General features: G+C 45.7%; 1 protein-coding gene and 1 pseudogene across 2 annotated transcripts in view; both read left to right on the top strand.

Moving 5' to 3' along the window:
* LOC140409279 (histamine H2 receptor-like) overlaps positions 1–26,030 on the top strand; it is a 50,997-nt gene extending 24,967 nt beyond the window's left edge. For both annotated transcript variants that reach the window (XM_072497650.1, XM_072497652.1), the window contains exons 3-4: positions 14,023–14,199; positions 18,707–26,030. In XM_072497650.1, coding sequence (XP_072353751.1) covers positions 14,023–14,199; positions 18,707–19,382 — 853 coding nt within the window. In that variant the 3' untranslated portion in view covers positions 19,383–26,030. The remainder of the gene's footprint in view (positions 1–14,022; positions 14,200–18,706) is intronic.
* Positions 5,330–5,465, top strand: LOC140409661 (U1 spliceosomal RNA; annotated as a pseudogene).
* Positions 26,031–26,502: the final 472 nt, after the last annotated feature.

Below are 26,502 nucleotides of genomic sequence, written 5' to 3'. Positions count from 1 at the left end.
TAAGGGGAGGTCGTGCCTGACAAACCTGTTAGAGTTCTTTGAAGAGATAACAAATAGGTTAGACCAAGGAGAGCCAATGGATGTTATCTATCTTGACTTCCAAAAGGCCTTTGATCAGGTGCCTCACGGGAGACTGCTGAGTAAAATAAGGGCCCATGGTATTCGAGGCAAGGTACTATCATGGATTGACGATTGTCAGGCAGAAGGCAGAGAGTTGGGATAAAAGGTTCTTTTTCGGAATGGCAACCGGTGACGAGTGGTGTCCCGTAGGGTTCAGTGTTGGGGCCACCGCTGTTCTCTTTATATATTAACGATCTAGATGACGGGACTGGGGGCATTCTGGCTAGGTTTGCCGATGATACAAAGATAGGTGGAGGGGCAGATAGTATGGAGGAGGTGGGGAGGCTGCAGAAAGATTTAGACAGTTTAGGAGAGTGGTCCAAGAAATGGCTGATGAAATTCAACGTGGGCAAATGCGAGGTCTTGCACTTTGGAAAAAAAAATAGAGGCATGGACTATTTTCTAAACGGTGACAAAATTCATAATGCTGAAGTGCAAAGGGACTTGGGAGTCCTAGTCCAGGATTCTCTAAAGGTAAACTTGCAGGTTGAGTCCGTAATTAAGAAAGCAAATGCAATGTTGTCATTCATCTCAAGAGGCTTGGAATATAAAAGCAGGGATGTACTTCTGAAGCTTTATAAAGCATTAGTTAGGCCCCATTTAGAATACTGGGAGCAATTTTGGGCCCCACACCTCAGGAAGGACATACTGGCACTGGAGCAGGTCCAGCGGAGATTCACACAGATGATCCCAGGAATGGTAGGCCTAACATACGATGAACGTCTGAGGATCCTGGGATTATATTCATTGGAGTTTAGGAGGTTGAGGGGAGATCTAATAGAAACTTACAAAATAATGAATAGCTTAGATAGGGTGGATGTAGGGAAGTTGTTTACATTAGCAGGGGAGACTAGGACCCGGGGGCACAGCCTTAGAATAAAAGGGAGTCACTTTAGAACAGAGGTGCGGAGAAATTTCTTCAGCCAGAGAGTGGTGGGTCTGTGGAATTCATTGCCACAGAGGGCAGTGGAGGCCGGGACGTTGAGTGTCTTTAAGACAGAAGTTGATAAATTCTTGATTTCTCGAAGAATTAAGGGCTATGGAGAGAGAGCGGGTAAATGGAGTTGAAATCAGCCATGATTCAATGGTGGAGTGGACTCGATTGGCCGAATGGCCTTACTTCCGCTCCTATGCCTTATGGTCTTATGGATTCTCCATCGGTGGAATCCTCCACTTTGCTGGCAGCACACTCACGCCCGCGGATTTCCCGACGGCATGGGTGTACCCACGATGGGAAACCACATTGGCTGGCTGCCGGGACGGAGAATCCTGCTGCCAGCGGGGGTACTCCGTACTAGAAATCGGGTGCGGCGGGACAGAGAGTCCTGCCCAATGTCTGTTAGTGACAGCGTTTCTATGGAGGCTGATTCAAATCGACGAACTCCATGCTAACACCCAGTAGAACAAATGTCACGCTAGTGATCCCAATAATAAGTCCACCAGTGATCCCACAGAGGATGGGCCCGGGGAGGACATGGTAGCTAACGCTACACAGGTTAAGACAATAAGTACATTTTTTTGACAGTTTTACCAAAGTGGCAAGGGGGCCGATTAGCTCATCCCCTCAAGAATGAGTAAAGCTTGTTCTCCCTATAATCTTTAATCATTGTTGACCCTCACTGCAAACTTGTCCTCTTGGACTAACTAAAGTTCATTGGTTTTCCTCTCTGGAACACCCTTCGAACCTGATCACGTCACACTGTGGGGCAGGCTCGAAGGGCCTACCTCCAAATCCTGTTTTCCTTTCCACAGCGTCACTTTCATCGCGGACTGCCAGAATATGTCCAGCCAGAGTTGGCAACCCTATCCATGCCTATCATTGTCTGAAGAAGTCTAGAAAGCTAGTCAGTTGTCAGTGCCACTAGTGATGGCAGATAATTGTGATTGTACCAGGGGCATGTACATTTTGAGAACAGATTTAGTTAAAAAATAAAATTTCTGCATTGCTTTCTTACTATTCCACTATACTCTTGAGGTGGTGGCTCACAGCTTATTTGAATAATGCAGGCATCAAGTTGAATGGTGTGGGTGGGCAGTGAAATGTGTTGATAGGTTCTAAGTAGATGGCTGGCAGATCAAACTGACTCTTACTGACTCATTCCTGGGGCAGAAGTACGGTATGGTGGCACTGTCACTAGGCTACTATTTCTTTTATATTTCTGCAAATCTAAAAGTCAGGTGCATTCAATGGAAAGGAGATTCAAATGGGTTGAGAATTCACAGACTGATGCTAGGAACTTACCCTGAGTTTGGCATGGCAAGGATTATTTGATCAGTCATTGTAGTTACAGGGGAATCTCTGAACCCATGAATGAATACCAATTTCACCAACCTTCCTAAAAGTTATATCAGCTGAAGCAAGCACAAAGAAAACAGCTCATCACTCCCTGCAGGTGGTCACAGAAAGTGAACTTAGGAATTTGGCGAGGACGAGAATTTAGTGCAGTGATGGAGGAGAAAGCAAGTAGGTAACATAACAAGCAAGCGGATAAAGGGGAACCTCTACACAAGGTATACTTGGATTTCCAAAAGGCATTTGATACATTGCCACATTTATCTTTCAAAACTGGGGTAATTTAATAGCAATTGTATGGTTTTATTAATATTAGGAATATTCACTTGCAATAGAAAAGCTTAATTGGGAGCTCATTATAAATTAATTCACTCTCGCAGCTTCTTCTTCGCTGTTACCAGACTCCTAAACGACCCTCTTATGGCCTGACCTGATTATCCCTACACTCCTGTATGCTTCACCCGATGCCGGTGTCTAGGTATTAATATTGTGCACCTTGTGTTGCCCTAATATGTTGCCTTATTATGTATTTTCTTTTCTTTCCATGTACTAAATGATCTGTTTGAGCTGCACGCAGAAAAATACTTTTCACTGTACTTCGGTACATGTGACAATAAACAAATCCAATCCAATTAAAGAAATAAGTTAATTAAAACATAATAAAAATAGCAGGGCAGGTGATGTGTTGCATCTATAGTATGTGGGAGCTCCTGGCAGTGGCGGACCTACATTTTTGGGGCCTAAAGCTTGAACTGTTATGGGGGCCCCTTCGCAACCAGCAACGAGGTCTGGGTAACCACTGTTATCTTCTTCAATGGGGTTGTTCCACGACAGATCACCACAAACTTTTTAAAAATTTAACCACTACATCTCAGATTGCTGTACTGGATTATCTCACAGCCACTGGTGTGAATAAAAATTTCCTATGCCTTATAGTTTTCGAGTTATGGGGGGATGAAAATTAGGGAAATGTTATATACATGCATGATGCATCATAGAATAAAACATAGAAAAGACCACAGTCAATATAATCTTTTATTTTAGACACCTATGAGAATATATACTACATGAAGCACATTTTACAAAATACTCTTTTTTCTGTTTTCTCTAGCAACATATTCATGTACAGTTTTGTCATATGAGAGCTTCCTTGCAATGTCATTTTCTACAGACAATATGCATAAAGAATTTAAGCGCTCTTCAGTCATGGTAGACCAAAATTTGTTCTTTATAAAGGATAGCTTTGAAAAATTCCTTTCTGCATCACAGCTCGTGATAGGCATTGTCAAATACAGCTTAAGTGCAGTAGTAATATTGGGGAACACTTCAATTAGGTGTTGCTCACAAATAAGCTGAAGAACTTCTGCGCATTGCATTTTAGATGGCGTGTTTTCTTCTGTGTTCTGGGATTTCCTAAGGTGCAAATATACTTTGAACTGATAACACTCGTTTACTAATTTGTGGTCAATATCATCTTTGTAATACGATATTATAAGTATAATACTGTCCTCATCAATTTCAGAATTGTTCACCAATTCTGAGAGGAACTTGAACCTTTTCGCAATCTGCTCATATGGGTCAATCCTCTTGCGTAACTGGATTATCAAGCAGTCATAGAGTTGATATAGAACTTATATCCTAAATTTGTCAGCTCCTCTCAAAGAAGCAATACCACTTGTTCCATCTGAAAATGTCCTTGTAACAATGTGTTTGGAAGCATCAGAATAACTTGAGGTGATATCTTCACACAAACCTTTTGCTTCTGGTTCATAGTGTGCAATTCTATCGGCTGAATTTTCTCTGAGTTCTTTAACAAATAAATAAGCTAAATAAGCTAAACTAGGCTATGTTCAAGCTAGCCTACGCTAGGCTAGACTAAGTTAGGCAAGACTAGGCCACCAAAACTCATAGGCTAAGGTAATGTAACACAATTTTACCATTATTTGAACACTTTTCATAATAAACACCTGTAATTTAACACAAATTCACCCTTTTATTACTTTTTCATAAATATTTGTAATCCAGTATTAGCCTAGGCTGTGCGGTGGTAGCCTACCTTCCGTTCACCTCTTCATAAAAACAATAGGTTTAGGCTAATCTAACACTATTTCACCTTTATTACTTACCTTACTTTTCTAAATATAACATTTCTTTTTGAGTAGGGGTAATTAAAATATTGTATCCTTATGAACACTTGCTATCACGTTGAAAATTCACGTTAGCATTGTGATTGCCTTTTCAACGGCCCCCTTTTTTGTTACGACACGTCATCTACTGTTTGTATTTCTGTCATAAATGTTAATAGTGTTTTAAATTATTTATAATTATTTTATATTAAATATATTTAGAATGAAACATCCTTAATTTGAACGTTTTTTCGTTTACGGCTAGCCTACATGATACTTTAATAACCTTTTAATTTTTATTTTAACTATTATTTTGTGTTGAATTACACCATATTATTAATTTTTATTTTTTTTTTAAACCCCTTCTCATACAGTAGACCCAAAATTTTTAAGCAATGTGGACTAAAGTCGCTTCTGGGGCCCCTCCGGGATTAGGGGCCCTGAAGCTTAAGGTTCATTATTTTCATAGTAGGTCCACCTCTGGCTCCTGGATGCCAGTGTGATCCAGGGCAAACACATCATAATAGGTTCCAGTGGCTTGAGGAGCTTTGGCTCCGAGTCATTGAGCTAGAGACCAACCTGCAGACACTGTGATGGATCAGGAAGGGAGAATGTTACAGGAACATTTTGTTCCAGGAGGCAGTCACACTCTTTAGATTAGGTCTTCTGATTTAGTCAGTGGCCATGGACAGGAGGGTATGACTCTGAGAGTGAAGCAGGCAAGGGGACGGAGAAGGTAGAAGTGGAGGAGCCTCAGCCCTTACAATTCTCCAATAGGTTAGAGGTCCTTACAGCTCCTGGCAGGGGTGAAACCATGATCAAAAAGGTGGATCGCCCAGGACGAGGCTAGCCCATTACACTTCGGGTGTGCTGACGCCTGCGATGTCCCCAAATGCGGGATACTTGACTGCAAAATTTGTGCGGACGAAAGCAGGGGCTGCAGATTGAATGAGCAAACCTAACCAAGGGACAGAAAGCCATGGTCTTTGTGAGTCCAGAGGCTGTGTTGTCTACTATTTAGGGTTCAGGACATCTGCTCAGGGATGGAAAGGAACTTGCAGTGGGAGGGGAGGGTCCAGTTTTCATGATCTATGTAGGCATCAATGACATAGATAGAAGCAAATTACTACGGATGCAGGAATCTGAAACTAAAGAGAAAATGCTGGAAAATCTCAGCAAGTCTGGCAGCATCTTTAGGGAGAGGGTAGAAGTTCGAATCCGATGACTCTTTGTCAAAGCTAACAGACAGTGAAAGTGGGAAATATTTATACTGTGGAGTGAGAATGAAAGATGAGTCATAGCCACAGAAACCCAGGGAAACCGGGTAGGCTAATGGCCACAGAAACCAAGGGGAAAGAGTGCTAATGGCAGTCCCCAGAGAGAACAAAAGATGTGAAAGGTCATACAGCAGGGAAACTAACATCAGAGGATGAACTGTAGATGTGGGGGGAGTGGAAGGGGAGCAAAGAGGAGAAAGGTGAAGGAAAGGTGGATAAGATTGCGGGGGGCGCGGGGGGGGGGGGGAATTTAAATGTATATTAAGAAAGAAAGAAATGGTAAAAGACAGTTAAGATGAAATGAAAACAAATGGGTCAAGGTGGGGTAGAGCTGATCATCTGAAGTTGTTGAATTCGATGTTCAGGCCGGAAGGCTGTAGCGTGCCTAACCGGAAGATGAGATGTTGTTCCTCCAGTTTGCGTTGCGCTTCACTGGAACATTGCAGCAGACCAAGAACAGACATGTGGGCATGGGAGCAGGATTTTTTGTTAAAATGGCAAGCAACAGGAGGTCAGGGTCCTGAATGTGCACAGACCGAAGATGCTCAGCAAAGCGATCACCCAGTCTGCGTTTGGTCTCTCCGATATAGAGGAGACCACATTGGGAGCAGCGAATGCAGTAGACCAAATTGGAAGAGATGCAAGTGAAACGCTGCTTAACCTGGAATGAGTGTTTCGGGCCTGGAATGTTAAGCATGGAAGAGGTAAAGGGGCAGGTGTTACACCTGCTGCGATTGCATGGGAAGGTGCCATGGGTGATGGGAGAGGTACTGGGTATGGTGGAGGAGTGGACTAGATTGTCTTGGAGGGAACGGTCTCTGCGGAATGTTGACAGAGGGAGTGAAGGGAAGATGTGTTTGGTGGTGGCATCACGATGGAGTTGGTGAAAATGGCGGAGGATTATGCTTTGCATATGGAGGCTGGTGGGATGAAATGTGAGAACGAGTGGGACTCTATCCTTGTTCTAGGAGGGAGTGGAGGGGTCGAGGGTAGTGGCGCGGTAGATGGACCGCACACTGTTGAGGGCCCTGTCCACAACTGTAGATGGGAAATCACGGTTGAGGAAGGAGGAACACATTTTCAAAGCACCATTTTGGAAAGTGGCATCATCAGAACAAATGCGACGGAGGCGAAGGAGTTGAGAGAAAGGGGTGGAGTCCTTACACGGTGCAGGGTGCGAAGAGCTGTCGTCCAGATAACTGTGGGAGTCAGTGGGCTTGTAGTGGATATTAGTGGATAGTCTATTGCCGGAAATGGAGACAGAAAGATCAAGGATGTAGATAGGACTAGGAAAGAGTTTCTGATTAGGGATTGTGAGCAACTAGGGGTCAAATTAAAAAGCAGAATATCAAAGGTAATAATCCCTACCTGAGCCATGAGAAAATTGGCATAGGGTAAACAATAACAGCAAGTGAATATGTGGCTCAAAGATTTGTGTGGGAGAAATGGGTTTTGATTCATGGCATATTGGCACCAGTACTAAGGAAAGGGGGAGATGTACCAGTCAGATTGTCTTCGCCTGAACCATGCTGGCACCTGTGTTCTGGTGAGTCAAATCACTTGAGAGGTGGAAAGGACTTTAAACTAAAAGATGGGGTGAGTGTGGGGTGGTGTGATCATGTGAGAGGGGATGTAGTAAATCAGAGGGTAACAGCAAGTTGCTAAACCAGGGTAGCAATTTGGGTCCAAATAAGGAGGAGATGGCTAAGGATAAATGGTGGTCATAGATTATCATAGAATTTACAGTGCAGAAGGAGGCCATTCGGCCCATCGAGTCTGCACCGGCTCTTGGAAAGAGCACCCTACCCAAGGTCAACACCTCCACCCTATCCCCATAACCCAGAAACCCCACCCAACACTAAGGGCAATTTTGGACACTAAGGGCAATTTATCATGGCCAATCCACCTAACATGCACATCTTTGGACTGTGAGAGGAAACCCATGCACACACGGGGAGGATATGCAGACTCCGCACAGACAGTGACCCAGGCCAGAATCAAACCTGGGACCCTGGAGCTGTGAAGCAATTGTGATATCCACAATGCTACCGTGCTGCCCTTACTTATGTAGTGGCAATGTCATCGTGCTGCCCTTACTGGTGTAGTGGCAATGTCATTGTGCTAGTAATCCAGAGGCCCAGCCTCATGATCTGAGGGAATGGGGCTCAAATCCTGCCATGGCAGCTGGTGGAAATTAAATTCAATTAACAAAAAAAATCTGGTACTGAAAGCTCATCTCAGTAATAGTAACCAGGAAGCGACTATCGATTGTCATAAAAACTCATCTGCCATCCTTCCCTGGTTTGGCCTACGCGTGGGTACTCTTAATGGAAGGGTTAAAGATAAAGGTTCTCTCTGAATGCATGCAGCATTCGTAACAAAATGGATGAACTGCCAGCCAAGTTACAAGCAAATATGTACAGAAACATAGAAAAACAATAGGAGCAGGTGGAGGCCATTCGGCCCTTCGAACCATCTCCGCCATTCATTATGATCATGGCTGATCATCTAGTTCAATAGCCTGATCCCGTCTTCCCCCATATCCTTTGATCCCCTTCGCCTTAAGTGCTATATCTAACTGCTTCTTGAAACCTTACAATGTTTTGGACTCAACTACTTTCTGTGGTAATGAATTCCATAGGCTCACCACTCTCTGGGTGAAGGAATTTCTCCTCATCTCTGTCCTAAATGGTCTACCACATCTTCAAACTGTGACCCCTGGTTCTGCACACATCCACCATCGGTAACATCCTTCCTGCATCTACCCTGTCTAGTCCTGTTAGAATTTTATAGATTTCTATGAGATCCCCCCTCATTCTTCTGAACTCCAGCAAATACAATCCCAACCAATTCAATCTCTCCTCGTATGTCAATCCTGCCATCCCAGGAATCAGTCTCGTAATCCTTCGCTGCACTCCCTCTATCACTAGAACATCTTTCCTCAGATAAGGAGACCAAAACTGCACACAATATTCCAGGTGTAGCCTCACCAAGATTTATACCAGTTTGACCTGAAAGCCGTCAAGGAGTCATGGTTGTAGGGTGACCAAGGCTGGGATTGAATAATGAAGGATGTTTGACATTTTTATAAGAGAGGAAGCTACAGAACGGTGGTGGGGTAGCTCTGTTAATTAAGGATGTCATTATTGCAGTAATACATTCGTACAAAGATGACCTTAGCTCAAACGATCAAGGTGCAGGAATCCATTTGGGTGGGGATAAGAAATAGTAATAGTAATTGGTCACTTGTGGGAGTAGTTTGTAGGCCCCCAAAGAGTAGTGTCACTGTAGGACAGAGAGTAAAGCAAGAAATAAACGGGAAGTGTAAGTAAGGTCCACAATAATCATTGGTGACTTTAATCTACATGTAGATAGAAGAAGCAGATTGGAAAAGGCAGCCTGGAAAATGGGATACCAGTGTGTATGTGGGACAATTTCTTTGCGTAGTACGTTCTAGAGCCAACCAGGGAGCAGGCTATTCTTGACCTGGTAGTGAGCAATGAGACAGGAGTAACCAATAACCTCACGGTAAAGGTGACAGCAATCAGAACATGTTTGGCTTTCATGTTCAGTTTGAAGGGGTGATGTGTGGGTTTAAGACTAGTGTTTTAAACCTTAATGAAGGGTATGAAGGCAGAGCTACCTAAAGTAAACTAGGAAAATTATTAAAAAGATAGGATAGTGCAAATAGCGGCAGACCTTTATGGAGCTATTTAATAACTCTCAGCAAAGATTTACCCCAGTAAGAAAGAACGACTCTTCTTGAAGGATGCATCATCTGTGGCCAAATAAGGAAGTTATGGATTTTATCAAATTGAAGGAAACGCTGCACAAATCTTCAAAGATTAGTGGAAGGTCAGAAGATCGGTTAGCAAAGAATGATGACAAAAAGAGAAAGTTGAGTATGAGAGAAGCTAGCAAGCAATATAAAAACAGAGTCAGAATTTCTACAAATATTTAAGTAGGAAAAGAGCAACTCAATGGTCCTCAAGAGAGTGGTTTGGATTTTCTGGTCCTATCCACCACGGAAATCGTTGCGATGGGGCAGAAAATCTGATGGGCCATCAAAAGTTGACTTTGGGCAGGAATTTCCAGTTGTGTGGCAGGTGGGTCTTGAAAATATTGGCCAGTGAGTCTGGGGACTTGATCGTGGAAAACAAGAAAATGGCAGAGTCGTTGAATAGATATTTTGTGTCTGTCTTCACTGTAAAGGATGTGGGGCGGAATTTTCCCTTTCTGAGGCAGAGTGTCGCAGCAGATGGGGAAAAGTGGCGTTGAAGCCACGCACCCCACTGGCAGCTCAGTCCGTCATATTGTTAGCAACTTAGAGGGGGGAAAAAGCCAAGGGATGGGTTCCTGTGGGGAGGAGCATCCAGCTGAGGCCGCACTTACCTTAGTTTCCTGCACTGATGAGCTCAGCTCATCAGCGGCCTCTGGAGGCCCCAATGCCCCAACTCACTTGTTAGGGGATCCTCGAGCCCCCCTCGCAAGGCAGGCACCCCCGGGCCCAATTCACTGCCTGGATAACCTGGCACCCCGGCACCTTGGCACTTCCAGCATGGCACCTGGACAGTGCCCCAGTCGTACCACTCAGGCACCCTGGAAGTGTCGGGATGGCAGGGTGCTCAGGTGACAGTGCCAAGGTGCCAGACTGGCAGTGCAAAGGTGCCCATGTGGCAGTGCGAGTGTCAGGGTACCACCCTGCCCAGAACCCGGGGCCTCCGATGGCCTAGGAGAACCCCAAGTGCAGTTATGCCTGGTCCAAAGTTGTATTGACCAGTGCTAAACAGAGACATGGGAAAGTCTCCCAGGCTCAGGTGTTCGTTCCCAGACGCTGGGATAATCTGGCGCATACATATTTAAATGAAGGGCGAGATTTAACGGCCTTGTCATGTCACCAGGTCGGGCCGTTCAATCGTGCCCCTTGTTTTTATATACGGTGTAACAGTGGGTCAGTGTCACTCCTGGTTTTTGACATTGCTCAATGGGTGTACATATCATCCATGTGTTTTTCATGAATTTCACAAGGGATAGAAAACTGTTATCGAGGCTGCCCATGAGAAGGGTCATTTTGAAAAATCACCCCTGACCATTTATATCAAGATACAACATTGATTTGCTAAAACAATATGGTATTTAATATTTCTTCACCAAGCTTTACATCGCAGTTCCAAACACGATATTTATAAGTATATATAGCAAGAAAGTAATATCTTTAACGCAATGCCAAGGATATGGTGGGATTCTCCGGTCCGCCAGCCGTGTTTTGGATTTGTTTATTGTCACATGTACCGAGGTACAGTGAAAAGTATTTTTCTGCGAGCAGCTCAACAGATCATTAAGTGCAATAAAAGAAGAGGAAATAAAAGAAAATACATAATAGGGCAACGCAAGGTACACAATGTAACTACATAATACCGGCATTGGACGAAGCATACAGGGGTGTAGTGTTAATGAGGTCAGTCCATAAGAGGGTCATTTAGGAGTCTGGTAACAGCGATTAAGAAGCTGTTTTTCAGTCCGTTCGTGCGTGTTTTCAGACTTTTGTACCTCCTGCCCGATGGAAGAAGTTGGAAGAGTGAGTAAGCCGGGTGGGAGGGATCTTTGATTATGCTGCCCACTTTCCCCAGGCAGCGAGAGGTGTAGATAGAGTCAATGGATGTGGGGCAGGTTTGTGTGATGGACTGTGCTGTGTTTACGACTCTCTGAAGTTTTTTGCGGTATTGGGCCGAGCAGTTGCCATACCAGGCTGTGATGCAGCCCGATAGGATGCTTTCTATTGTGCATCTGTAAAAGTTGGTAAGGGTTAATGTGGACATGCCGAATTTCCTTAGTTTCCTGAGGAAGTATAGGCGCTGTTGTGCTTTCTTGGTGGTAGCGTAGACGTGGGTGGACCAGGACAGATTTTTGGACCCTTAATGTGTACCCCTTAATTTGAACCTGCTAACCAGCTCCACCGCCGGTGTTTTCCTGTGCAGCCCGATATCGCCGGCAGCAGGAATGTCCGTTCCCACAGCTAGCCATTGTGGCCAGTCCACAGCGTTGTGAAACCTGCGGGCGTGGGTGTGCTACCAGCTGGCCGGAGGATCCCACCGACGGAGAAATCCGCTGATGTTCTCTCAATCTATGCCAGTGTTAATATCTCTTCATGCCAGTCTCTCAGCCAATGACAGGATCTCTCTCACATGGTGCTACCACAAAAAAAGCTTCTCACCTGATGAAGGAGCTATGCTCCGAAAGCTCGTGATTCCAAATAAACCTGTTGGACTGGGAGAGAGAATTAGTGTCTTGGCTCAAGTAGCTGGAGCTTGGGATGGTTTTCTAAGTGAGCTGGTGGTGGAAGTGCTGACAGAGAAGGGCAGTCTGGAGCTGGAGGCCAAGACATAAGCGAAGAGGTGTAAGTTCTGGAGCACTGCAGGTTATTGCGATCATTTTCACCCCTGCTCTTCTGAGGTTGCTGACTCTCACGGTGCTGCAGGCAGCAGGAGTTCTCCTGGACTGCGCCCCCCCCCCCCCTCACCCCCCCTACCCTACCCACCCCCCACAACTGGCCAGTTTGAATAAAAAGCAAAGACCAAGATTGTTGGGGCCCAGCTCTGCTGGGTTGGCTTTCCCACTCATCAGCCTATCTCAGCTCTGACCACATCCCAAAATGTAGGACTGAGAGCCACATGGGTAAGAGAAACCAAAGGACTAGTGCAAGCCCAAACATTGAGTGTCCATATGCTAGTCATGCATGGTAGGGGGATGGGTTACAGCCAAATCCTATCCTCTCTATCCGTGCAGAGGTCTTTTGGTAGTGATGAAGAGTGTAAGCTCTGAATGACTTGTACCTGTGACTCACCAAGGGATGGTCTTCACCTCCACCTCAACTACCTCCAGACTGTCCCTCTCTGTCAGCACTGCCACCACCTGCCCACTCAGTCAGATGAGGCAAAACCTAAACACTGCACATGGCGGAAATTTGAAATAAAAACAGAAAATGCTGTTAATACTCAGGATCTTGGGTAGTATATGTAAAGAATGATATGAGGAGGAATTTCTTCTTTTAGAGGGTAGCGAATCAGTGGAATTCTTTACCGCAGAGAGCTGTAGAGGCTGAGTCGTTAAATTCAAGGCTGAGATAGACAGGTTTTTAATCAGTAAGGGAAGTAAGGATTATGGGGATAAGGCGGAAAAGTGGAGTTGAGGATTATCAGTCATGATCTGATTAAATGGTGGAGCAGACTCGATGGGCTGAATGGCCTCCTTTGGCTCCTATGGCTCATGGTCTTCAGAAAGGAGCAGAGGCAACCTTCTCGCAGCAGTGCAGTAGAGGTATTCTCCTGGAAAACCTCCGGACAGATGTGCCAACCTCTGAACCTTACTGTCGGTCAGGTAGTGAAGGCACCGGATTTGGACTCAATGAACCACTTTAAAAAGCAGCTGGATTGATGCGCGTAGAAGATGTGTTAAGGATTACAGCGCGTTCAAGAGCACTGATTGATTTTCTTTTCCTGTAAGTGAAAGAATACTAGTGTAAGGCAGTCCGAAATTGATAAGAAGTGGTGGTTACATTCCTATTTGTTAATCTCCCCATTCGCACTCAATTTCCATGAGTCAGCCAAGCACCATAATTTATCACAGTCAGGTGCAAATCCATTCAACTAAACAGAGCATACAAGTGACAGGAGTAGAAAATTAAATGTCCAGTGACAATTCAGTCAGTGTTGACTCGAGATATGAATTACCTAGCTAGTTGATTGAGCACAGAAACAGCCCACCTGGCCCACACAAGCCTCTTCATACACTAATCCCTTTCTTCCTCATTTACTTATGTAGCTGTCCGTTAAATGCATCCATATTATTCACTTCAACGGCTCCCTGTGGAAAGTGCGTTCCACATTCTAACATTTCTCTGGAAAAATAAGTATCTTCTGAATTCCTTATTGGATATATTAGTGACTATGACATTCATTACTCCTAGCTTTGGACTCCCACATAAGTATTTTTGCTACATCTGCCCTATTCAAAATCATAATTTTAAAGACAGCAATCATGTCACCCTTCAGCCTACTCTTTCCTTCAGAAAGAGAACCCCAGCCTTTTGCCCTTTGAAGTGCAATTCAAATTCAGAATATAATATGACGTAGTCTGTTCCTTTAGGCACCTGTAGCCAACTACCAGTTTGTGCCATTGGCTAACCCAAGTGTCTCTCCTGTTCCAGTATTATTTATGAAGTAACGGGAATGTGGATGTTTGGCAGACAGTTCTGCAAAGTCTGGATCTCCTTCGATGTGATGTTCTGTACCGCCTCAATCGTCACCCTGTGCTTCATCAGCTTGGACCGCTACTGCTCAGTTGTCACCCCATACCACTACCCAAAGAGGATGTCTCGCAAAAGGTCAGTGAAACTCTTTTACAGCTCGCTCAGTGTGTGAGCGAGCAAATTTCCAGTGCGGTGCCTGTGATAATCAAAATCCTTTCTCTGTCTTTCTCCTTAGTAATAATTGTAATCAGCATGTTTCAGAAGTGCTGGCATTCTACCATACTTACTCACAGGACATTGCGGGTGACGATGTGTGCCAGCCTGGTACCTTTGTAGAACATTGCTTTGCGAAACAAATGCTGTTAATTGTAGCTATCTTTAATTGTTGTGGTTAAAGTTGTTACTTTTGTAAATTTGAAGACGGGGGTGGGGAGTTAGGCCCCAGGGTTGTGGAGAGTGGGCTAGAATCACTGAGAGTTACCAAGATCGGTCAAATTTGGGAGCCCTGTGCTCCAGAATCCCCTCCCTAAATGTCACAGCCTCCCCATCTCGCTCTCCTCTTTTAAGCTACTCCTTAAGATGTAATTCCTCAACCAATCCTTTGGTCACCTGTCTGAATGTCCCCTCATGTGGCTTAGTGTCAAATGGCCTTTGATAACACTCCTGTGAAGCACCTTGAGGTGCTTTACTATTTCAAAGCTGCAACATAGTTGTGAGTTGTTGTTAAGGTGGTTGTTATTGACAGGTGCAGTGACCTTGTGGAGGGAGGGAAGCCCAGGGAATCCCCAAACGTGGAGATACAAACTGCCCTCGATCCATTTCTGATCACATTGCTCACAAAATTCAGACCATTTTGTTTGTTCCCTGAATGGAAAATACCTGTTAGATTGGACGTGTAATTGGGACGAGAATAAAACGTGGGGCCTCAAAGATTGTGGAATTTTAAGAGCACGTGAACCACGCATGTTAACTCTTTGATGACCAATTTTCCTGGGGTGCTTACATTCACCTTACAGATCCCCTCGCAGAGTGCATCGCCACCGACAGGGCTGGCTCTTCTCCCAGGTTACAAATGCAAGTCTCCTGCCGTTGCACTCTGTTTGAATCCCCTCCTCAAACTTTCAGATGCAGCAAAAAACAGCCTTGTTTTTTCAGGTGGTCCAGTGAAAAATATTGAATGTCTTGTTTGAAAAATTAATCCTCGCAGAGTCCTGATCTGGGTTTTCTTTTTCTTGGTCTGGATGTCTGTCCAAATTAAATCACATTCAACATTAAAAGGGGCTTCCCAGATTGATGGTTCTACAACATGTTGACATAGAAATTCCTTTCGGACAGTGAAACAAAACCTGTCAGTGTTGGGTCAGCAGGCCGTTATACAGAGCGTCACTTATTTAATTACACTGACTGCAATGGAACTCAGTACATTGTGTTGTGTATTGTATATGTCAGTCTGATATCATCTATCTGAAGAGAATTTCTACTCCTCTGTACCTGAAATACATTAATGACAGTTAAATGAGTGGAAACTTTAATTTTCACAAATAAAGAACGAAATGTATCAGGTCGGATTTTCCGTCCCTTCCTAGTGGCAGGATCTTCTGGCCTCACTGAAGCCCCCCCCCCCCCCCCACCCCCCCACCGGCAGCGGGATGGGCGAGCCACGCAAAATGGCAAAGACATCAACGGGACCGGTAGATCCCGCCGGCAGCCCATGGCGGGCCACCTTCGTCACCGGAAAAAATGCCGCGGGGAGAGGGGGGGGGGTGGAATTTACCGCCCATGGCGTGGGCTCAGTGCCTTCCTTGGTCTCCAATTGTTTCTGCTAATTTGCACCCATTTTACATTTGGATGTTTTCTAATGCGATTTGTGGGAAATCTGATAGTAATGGCATGTTGGCCGAATGGACGTGGATCAGGCACATTTCCGGGTCTAACCTCCAGGTTGTGCAAATTCCAGGCTGCGAGCCTTTCCACATTCTTATCCATGACAAGAAACCACTTCGCAAACGTAAACACACTGTGGTAGTTGGTATTAGGGGCATTACGGTACCCAGGTTGATGCTGTAAGACCATTGGTGTGGGAGGTACCTGAGACAGCAATATCATTGGTGGAGCCTGCCTGCTGGTTCCGCCCAGTAAGGTGGAGTATAAGAGCTTGTGTCTCCCGAGCAGCTGCATTCTGTACCTGCGCTGCTGGGGGAAACATCTAGTCCAATAAAGCCTTCAATTGTCATCCAATCTCACTTCTGGAGTTATTGATCGAGCATCAATTTATTGGACTAGATTTTAAAGAATGGAGCTCTGAATCAAGCCGGACTGTCTGCAACTCAGCCTCCACGCGGCAAACTCAGCGGCAACCTTCAAACACTGGCTGGCGTACTTCAAAGGGTACCTCAGGACGGCCATGACTGCACCTACGGAGGACCAGAAACTGCAAGTTCTCCACTCGAGGGTGAGCCCAGAGATTACAACCTCATTGAGGATGTGGACGATTTTGTGGCCGCAATGACCCTGCTGAAAGAACACGCCCGACATCTGTTCGCGACGAGGCGACAAATCCCCAGGGAATCGCTGGAGGAATTCTATCGTGCGCTCCTGGTGTTAGGTAGGAACTGTGACTGCCCGCAAGTTTCAGCCAGCAAACACACAGAACTTTTGATTAAGGTGCATTCGTTGCAGGTATGCTGTCCTCCCAAATCTGCCAGCGGCTGCTAGAAAAAGAGACACTAGGCCTCAAGGAGGCACAGGCCTTTGCTAGCTCCCTGGATGTGGCCTCCCGAAACGCCCGCGCTTACATACTCGACTGCACGGCGGCCCATTGGGCAGCGTGGAACCCCCCCTCCGCGGCCGACTCCGATGCATCCCCCATCCCCCCACAAGCCTGTGCTAGGTGACTACCAGGCAGCCCCGGGGGTCCCCGCTGCTATTTCTGCGGGCAAGCCAAACACCCCGGGCAGCGCTGCCCGTCCCGCTCCTCCACCTGCAAAGGGTGCAGCAAAAAGGGCCATTTCGTGGCGGGATGCCAGGCCCGGGCAGTCGCCGCGGTCTCCAATAAAGCCTTCAATTGTCATCCAATCTCGTCTGGAGTTATTGATCGAACATCACACACATTGCAAAGCTGAGAATCTACAGGTTTCCTGTGCAGTTTGCCTGCTGCTGAATCGCTTTCATACCTTTGCTACTTCTAGACTTGACTATTCCAGTGCACTCCAAGTACAAATCTCTCACTTAAGCTCTGTCCTAACTCACACTAAGTCCCAACTACCCTGAGCTTGCTGACCTACACTAGCTTCCGGTTCAGCAGAAACTAGATTTTAAAATTCTCATGCTCATTTCAAATCCCTTCACGGCATCACCACTATCAATCTCTACAATCTCCCCTTGTCCTAAAACCCTCTGAGGTCTCTGCTCTCCTCAGATTCTGGCCTCTTCCACAACCCTGATTTTAAAGACTGCAACAATGGCAGCCGAACCTTCAGTAGCTGACGACCAAAGCTCCCGATTTTTGCCCTGAAGTCTCATGATCACTCCACCTCTTTTATGTGTCCTTTAAGACACTCCTTAAAGCCTACCTTTCATCTAACTTACCATCTCCTTACGTGGCTGATTTTTCTTTGGAAACACTCCTCTGAAGCACATTGGAATGTCTTACTATGTTACCGGCGCAATGTAAATGCAGGTTTGGCGGCATGGTGTCACAGTGGTTAGCACTGTCGCTTCACAGCTCCACGGTCCCAGGTTCGATTCCTGACTTGGGTCACTGTCTGCGTGGAGTCTGCACGTTCTCCCCGTGTCTGCGTGGGTTTCCTCCGGGTGCTCCGGTTTCCTCCCACAGTCCAGAGATGTGCGGGTTAGGTGGATTGGCCATGCTAAATTGCTCTTCGTGTCCAAAAGGGTTAGAACCATAGAATTTACAGTGCAGAAGGAGGCCATTCAGCCCATCGAGTCTGCACTGGCCCTTACAAAGAGTACCCTACTGAAGCCCATGTATCTATCCTATCCCCGTAACCCAGTAACTCCCACTTAACATTTTTTGGACACTAAGGGCAAAACACTAAGGGTTAGGTGGGGTTACTGGGATACGGGGATGTGGTGGTGGTGTGGGCTTAGGTGGGATGCTCTTTCGAAGGGTCGGTGCAGACTCGATGGGCCTCATGGCCTCGTTCTGCACTATAAGTCTATGATTCTGAGTTTGTTATTGCTGCTACTGAGACACCGAGCTACGTACAAAGACTCAGAAATTCTATCCTTCTGTTTGGCTTCTCCTGCTGGCCTCATGGGTACAAGTCGTACAATCTAGATATGAAGGCTGGGGGCATACAAGTGAAAAACAGATTAATAAATGGGGATGCCATTTGAGGTTGAGGGATTCAAGAAATATTTTGGTGGGTGTCTGGAGAAGGAAGGGATTGTGGCAGATTGATAGCGAGCAGGTAAAGATGGTGTTTTCCAAAAACCCCATGACACCAATAGTCCCTCCCCATCCCCCATCCCTCCACCATTCTCTCCCTCCCACTCCCTGTGTTAAATCTCCACTTCCCACTGCCTGATAAATTTCCACATGCCTTTAATAGCATTTTCCAGCACATTGTCTTAATATGTTAAGACAAATATTATTCATATCTTTATCATTTTTTTGCAGATGTATCATAATGGCAGTGACTATATGGGTCTACTCATCACTGATATCATTTCTACCTGTGATGCAAGGATGGAATGAAATACCAGGCATCAATTTTGATATCGGGACAGAATGTGTTTTCGTGACCAACTGGGCATTCGCTATCGTGGCATCCGCCTTGGCCTTCTACATCCCCTTCCTGATCATGTGCAGCATGTATTTCTTCATCTATCGGGCATCCCGGCTGAAATCCAGGAGAATCATGTCACAGACTCTGGACCTCCACTACCATCCCAATAGCAAGCGGCCAAATAACCTACAGCTGGAAAACAAGGCCACTAGGACAATGAGCATCATCATTTCGGTTTTTGTCATGTGCTGGCTCCCATACTTTGTCTTGAATGTCTGGCTCGCAGTACACAGCGCCGATGTGTCCAGCGACGTCATCACATTTGTCTTCAAAGTGATAACCTGGCTCGGGTACTGCAATTCCACTATCAACCCCATGCTGTACGCCTTCCTCAACCGCGACTTCCAGCGGGCGCTGAAGAAGCTGCTCATCTGCCGGAGGTCACAGGTGGACATCGGAGCAGATATGGTGTCCATTGTGACCTTCTCAAAGACTGCCCAAGAGGCTGAGTACAATACCAGGGTGACCAGCATTCCCAATGGAAACAAAACCAAATCAAAGCAATAAGTGTTCACATTGGGTCAGATGGAGTTAGTATGGGAGAAGGCTCGTGTGGAGCATAAACACTAACCTGGACCAGTTGGAACAAATGACCTGTGTCCACATTGTAAATAATATGGCCCGGAAATTGCAATCAGTAGCAAAATGACAGCACTTGCTGCTAACCTCAAAGAACACAGCCCCGCTAAGATTTAGCAATCTCTGTGGCTGTGAATTTCTGGCATTACTTTCATTCTGGCTTCACCGGATCTCCAAAATCCAGCAGCCTCAAGCAAGCTAAGTAGCTAATCACATTGAAGAATTCTTCCCACAGACAGCAAAACTGGAAGTGGCATCCACTGATTATTCGCCATTTTTAATTCAATTTATATGTGGCAAAATTAGAACGTTCATAGGGGATTAAGATTGAAATACCACAAACAAACTTCAACAACAAAACGATTTTACATATCACTTTTTATCATAATGGAGAAATGTTCACATTCCACAAATGTAAAAATAGATTTTCAGGGGCAAAGAGGTCATTCATTGGAAAATCTGAACTATGTATATTGCTAAAAATCCAGTTACACTTCATTTAACAAAGCATAACTTTTCCAAAGGCTTTCAAACAAATAATAATAATCTTTATTCTTGTCACAAGTAGGCTTACATTAACACTACAATGAAGTCACTGTGAAAATCCCCTAGTCACCACACTCCGGCGCCTGTTCGGGTACACAAAGGGAGAATTCAGAATGTCCAATCCACCTAACAGCACGTCTTTTGGGACTTGTGGGAGGAAATCGGAGCACCCGGAGGAAACCCACGCAGACTCCGCACAGACAGTGACCCAAGCCAGGAACCGAACCGGGTCCCTGGTGCTGTGATGCAACATTGCTAACCACCAGTGTTCACCTTAAATCACATGATTCAGAAGATTTCTGCCTGCAGGGACTCCCAACAGCACACTCCAACAGTGGAGGAGCAGGGAAAGCTCGCAGGCAAGTTCAGAAAGTAATAGAGAAGGCAAATGGGATGTGGGCCTTTATTTCAAAGGGAATCGAGTAATCGGAATTCTTACTGAAATTATACAAGGTACTAGTTAAACCACAGCTGGAATACTGTGAACAGTTTTGGTCCCCTTATCTAAGGAAAGATATACTGGCATTGGATACAATCCAGCGAAGGTTCACTAGGTTGATCCTGGGAATGGAGAGATTTTTTTATGAGGGGAGGTTGAGTAGATTGGGTCTGTCCTCATGGAGTTTCGAAGAATGCGAGGCAACCTTATTGAGACATATAGGATTCACAGGGGACTTGACAGAGTAGATGCTGTGAAGATATTTCCTCTTGTGGGAGAGTCTCGGAGCAAAGGGTACAATCTCAGATTAAAAGATCACCCATTTAAGCCAGAGATGTGGAGGATTTTCGTCTCTGAGCGTAGTGAATCAGTGAAATTCTTTACCACAGAGGGCTGTAGAGACTGGATCGTTAAGTATCTTCAAGACTGAAATAGACAGATTTTTCATCAGTAAGGGAATCGTGGGTTATGGGGATGAGGCAGGAAAGTGGCGTTGAGAATTAACATTTCAGATCAGTCACGATTTCATTGCTTTGCGGAGAAGACGTGATGGTCTGCTCCGACGACTTATAGTAATCACTGACAGCAACTTCTGGATTTCCATGTTCAACTGTGCATGTATGAATACCAAAAATTGAGCCATCTTTATAGCCACAAAATTTTGACTTTCGACGTAATTCAGTGTAAGGTGGCCGGTTAGCTCAGTTAGCTAGACAGCTAGTTCGTGATGTGGCGTGATGCCAACACGTGAGTTTTATTCCTGTACTGGCTGAAGTTATTCATGAAGACCCTGCCTTCTCAACCTTGCCCCTTCCCTGAGGTGTGGTGACCATCAGATCACCAGTCAACTCTCAAAGGGGCTGTGGCTACATTTTGTTCTCAATCCATCATGTCCTGTCTTTCTCAGTTTCATTCGAATTACTGTGGTCTCTCTATTGTTCCTTGTAAGTGCCAAATTCATCATCCTACACTATCTACTTCACTTCTCATTGTGTTGAAATTAAGATTCATGGGTTTGATTTTACTCCATCTCATTCATCTCTCTCAGTCTTTCCCCCTTCCTAAAGGCCTTTGTTTTTTTGAAACCCTAGATTGCTGTCACTACTTCCCAATTTAATTTGTATTGTCTGCTGCTTTTTTGAGTCTTGCTCCTCAATATGTAAAAACAAATCTTATGGGTTGTGGGGAGAGAAACATCCCCAGCGTCATTCCAAAATTTTATTACTCTTGTAAAAGCAGCGGAACTTGCCTTATCATTTCTCCATGTTACATGTGATGCTGTGTTAAATGTTATGCACTCTCTTTAGAACGATTAATTTGCTTAAATTGCTGAGGAGCATATTGCAATTTGTATAAGACACTGTATAGCATGGCAATGTAATGTAAAAATAATATTGTGTTAGTTCCTTGCACTGTTATGTAATACTTACTTTATTTTATGTATCACTGTCTCACTGGCTGACGTGAGAAGATCATGGGAGCCAAATAATCAGAGACAGACTGTAAAACACAGCATAGGCTGGGAAGTCCCCATTGCATGTTCCTCAGCCCAATTCCACTTTGCTCTCTCTCTCTCACACACCCTTTGCAATTGCTTCACTGCCAAATACCCATCCAGTTTTCTGTTGCATTTGCTAATCGGACTGGTCTTCACTACTCCCAGGCATTTCCCTTCTGCGAATTCACCAATCTTTGACTAAACCTAAACAGTTTGTTGACCTTCTTTCTTCAGAGCTGGGGCTTATGGCAGAAGGATTTTTTTCTGCTTGACTTGAATAACATTAGAGTGCCGTAACGTGCTCTCTCATTCCTGTAATAGGTAAATTAACAAAGAAAAAAGAACAAAGAAAAGTACAGCACAGGAACAGGTCCTTCGGCCCTCCAAGCCCGTGCAGACCATGCTGCCCATCTAAACTAAAATCTTCTACACTTCCGGGGTCCCTATCCCTCTCTTCCCATCCTATTCATGGATTTGTCAAGACACCCCTTAAATGTTACTATCATACCCGCTTCCACCACCTCCTCCGGCATTGAGTTCCTGGGCACCCACTGTGTAAAAAAACTTCCCTCGCGCATCTCCTCTAAACTTTGCCCCTCGCACCTTAAACACATGTCCCCTAGTAATTGACTCTTCCACCCTGGGAAAACGCCTCTGACCATCCACTCTGTCCATGCCCTCAGAATTTTGAAGACTTTGATCAGGCCGCCCCTCAGCCTCTGACAATCCAGTGAGAACAAACCACATTTATCCAACCTCTCCTCATAGCTGATGCCTTCCATACCAGGCAACATCCTGGTAAATCTCTTCTGTACCCTCTCCAAAGCCTCCACATCCTTCTGGTAGTGTGGTGACCAGAATTGAACACTATATTCCAAGTGCAGCCGAACTAAGGTTTTATACAGCATGGCTTGCCAATTTTTATACTCAATGCCCCGTGTGGGATTAATCCATACACACCAGGGAGACTCCGGTTTGATCACTAGTGCTGATCTTGTTTGAACTACAAATAAGGCTAGCAGATAGGTTGGCAATCTTTACCCAATTATATGGCCAGCCATGACAATTGGAGAGCGTCAATCCTACCATGGCATTCGTTCGCCTTCACTTCCGTTGTGCATATGTGCCTCGTTTATCCGCCTGTTTTGCCACTGAGGACTGAAAATATGTGCTTTAATAGAGATTTGCTTCCTAGATCTGCCCAGATCATCCAAGCAGTCACGTCTGCAGATATTATCAGGGATTGTCTTGGTGGAAAAGCAAGCTGTGAGCAGAGCCACAACCTATCCACCTCACTGGGGTTCAGAAACTACTACAAGGGGAAAGAGACTGCTGGGCAGAACCACTGAACCCAATCTGAGGACTCAGCTGTCCACATGCAAGTACAAATCTCTGTCTCTGTTGTCACTTGTCCATTGTTGTCGGGCTCTTTAGTGCCCTTGGCAGGTGACTATATGCGCCAGCTTTTAACATTAGAAAGTCAGTGCACAATCTTGATGGGTTGGAAATCTTTATCCAGTGGCATGGCAAGCCATGATGACCGGAGAGTGCAGTAGTCACCACCCTTCTACATGGCAGTGAGATTTGGACCTACCAAAGGCATCCTCGGATGCCAGAGAACGTCCACCAATGGTGATTCCGCAGGATACCCAAAGACAAGTGGGAAGACAGCCAAACGCACTCCAGCATTCTCAACACAACCAATTCTTCCAGCAACCATTTATTTTAAAATAATTTTTTTTCCAATGAAGGGGCAATTTAGCGTGGCCAATCCACCTAACCAGCATATCTTCGGGTTGTGGGGGTGAAACCCACGCAGATATCCTCCAGCAACCATGATCATTCAAGATCAACTCCACTGGCAACAAAAGCAGAAGAGCAGGGATCAGAGGCCTGGTTCCAGAAACATCCCCCACCCCCCAATTCCTTTATAATATCATAATCTTTATTGTCACAAGTAGGCTTACATTAACACTGCAATGATGTTCCTGTGAAAAGCTCCTAGTCGCCACATTCCGGCGCCTCAGGGCCAATCTTGTCCTCTCTGTCCAAAACCTGTGGCTCCATATTAATGATGTCTGGCAGATGTCATCTTCGATCCAAGGGACTGACAACGATGACAGGGAAGGCTAATGCAGACTAACTTAGTGTGAACTCTACTGCTGGCCTTTTTAGACAGGTAAAGCACTCGGTGCAGCCGCATTCTGCCTGAATTCAACGATTAATGTTTAGGTTATCAATATTTGAGACTTCATGCTCTTCTTTCATAATAACAATCGTTATTAGTGTCACAAGTAGGCTTACATTAACACTGTGATGAAGTTACTGTGAAAAGCCCCGAGTCGCCACACTCCAGCGCCTGTTCGGGTACACAGAGGGAGAATTCAGAATGTCCAATTCACCTAACGACATGTCTTTCAGGACTTGGGGGAGGAAACTGGAGCACGTGGAGGAATCCCACGCAGACACGGGGAGAACATGCAGACTCCGCACAGACAGTGACCCAAGCCGGGAATCGAACCCGGGTCTCTGGTGCTGTGACGCAACAGTGCTAACCACAGTGCTACCGTTAAATGGTAGCCATCTAGCGATAGAGCACAAATAAGTGAAAGGCCATTTGGGATAATGATCAATCAGTTAAAAGCAAAAAGTCTATGGGTCTAGCAATTGGGTGATGTGATGCCATTTTACAATAATAAAATGGGCACCAAGGCATTTAATATGGCGGGTGACATATGTGTACATATTGTGCCACAAATGCACCCCACGGCACAATGCTACCTGAAGGTGTGTTGAAATGATATCAGATCAGCCGCAACCTGGCCATTCAGGAGCCAGAATTGTTTATCATGGATTATCACTTCCTTATTGCTCAATGTAGAAACAGTTGAATAATTTCACAATATCAGGAATACGCATTAGATTTCATCCTTTGAATTATATTTTCCCTGTAAAATCTTTCAGTGTTAAAACATGATGCGTCTTGAGGTGACCTGCTGCTTACAGTTTAAAACAATTATTAACCTGTTACAGGAGTCACCATGGGGAGGAGGATTGCTTCTCACAGATCATCATTTTACCACTTTTTTATGTTTCATCATCAAAAGGCTTTCGAGGCTAAGCCAATGTGGACACATGGATTCCAGATCCAGAATTGTCAAGCGGCACCCAATGTAAGACAAATCAATAGCTGTGCTCTTCTTTGCCCCTCTTACCAACTTAAATGAGGTAAACTTTCCTCCCATTATCTACATCTGTCCAGGATTTCAAGTTCAGGGGCGAAATTCTCCTACCCGCCCCGCCACATTTCTGCCCCGACCGGCCGGCGGGAGTCTCCGTAACACCGGCCGGTCAATGGGGTTTCCCATTGTGGGGCAGCCCCACGCCGTCGGGAAACCCCCGGGTGCCGGCAAAACGGAGACTCCCGCCGGCGGAGAATGAAACCCCATGAGTCTAGTCCTTTAGGCCCAACTTTCCCCAAGTCCATTCCCACGTCATGGCACGATTGGGTGCATAAACAACAGCCAGAGGATGAGAGTGCTAAAAATGTAACAGATGATCCCTCCCTGTTGCACCAATCTGAGGGGTGGTTGGAAAGGCAAAGCCTATTTCTTCCAGGCCTGTCTTTCACATGGTCATCCATCCAGTGTTGGGAGAGGAAAATGAAGCTGGAAATTCTAGAACTCCCCCAGGTTAGGTAGATAAATATGGGTTCCCTCATTATTGTTCCAATGTTGCAAAATCTCTAATGCTTCAAGCGAAACACTTTGGTGGTGGTGAGGAATATGGGCCACGTTGGCCACTGCACAGGTTTCAACTGCTGAACACACCGCACCATGCAATTCCCTCCTGAAATAACAGTGGGATTATCGCTTTGTTGTTGTTTTGCAATGTTGTAAAGGCCCTGTTGCTGTCAGAATAAATTTATTTTGCACAAAGATTACTCTGCCTTTTATGGTCACTGTCAGCCAGCTTTTCATTTCTGTCACTTTGGCCGGGATTTTCGGACCCTTACAATTTTCCAAACATTTGACTTGATGCTCTCCGACCGCCCACCGGGTCGGAGAATCGCCGGGGGAGGCGCAAATCCCGCCCCGACGCCGGCTGCCGTATTCTCCGGCACCGTTTTTCGGGCGGGGGCGGGATTCATGCCACGCCAGTCGGCCAATGGCGGCGGCCCAACCGGCAATTCTCCGGGCCCTGATGGGTCCATTTTTGCCCAATCCCACCAGCGTGAATCACTCATCTCACATACTGGCGGGACCTGGCAGGTATGTCGGCTGGGGCGGTCCTCGGGGTTTCGCGGGGGGATCCGACTCCGGGAGGGGGCCCCCACAGTGGCCTAGCCCACGATTGGGCCCCACCGATCTGCAGGCGGGCCTGTTCCGTGGGGTCACTTCTTCCTTCCGCGCCAGCCCCTTTAGGGCTCCAACATGGCTGACACGGAGAAGAGAACCCTCCCCACATGCGCCAATATAGGCTGAATGGTCTGCGCATGCGCGGAACCATGCCGGCGGTTCCGTGCATGCACGGGATCATGCCGGCCCTTTGGCACCCGCGCAGTC

Source organism: Scyliorhinus torazame, chromosome 3 (assembly GCF_047496885.1).
Source record: "Scyliorhinus torazame isolate Kashiwa2021f chromosome 3, sScyTor2.1, whole genome shotgun sequence".
NCBI classification, from domain to species: domain Eukaryota; kingdom Metazoa; phylum Chordata; class Chondrichthyes; order Carcharhiniformes; family Scyliorhinidae; genus Scyliorhinus; species Scyliorhinus torazame.
Note: the sequence above shows the minus strand (reverse complement) of the source record. Positions and strands in the feature narration are given on the sequence as shown.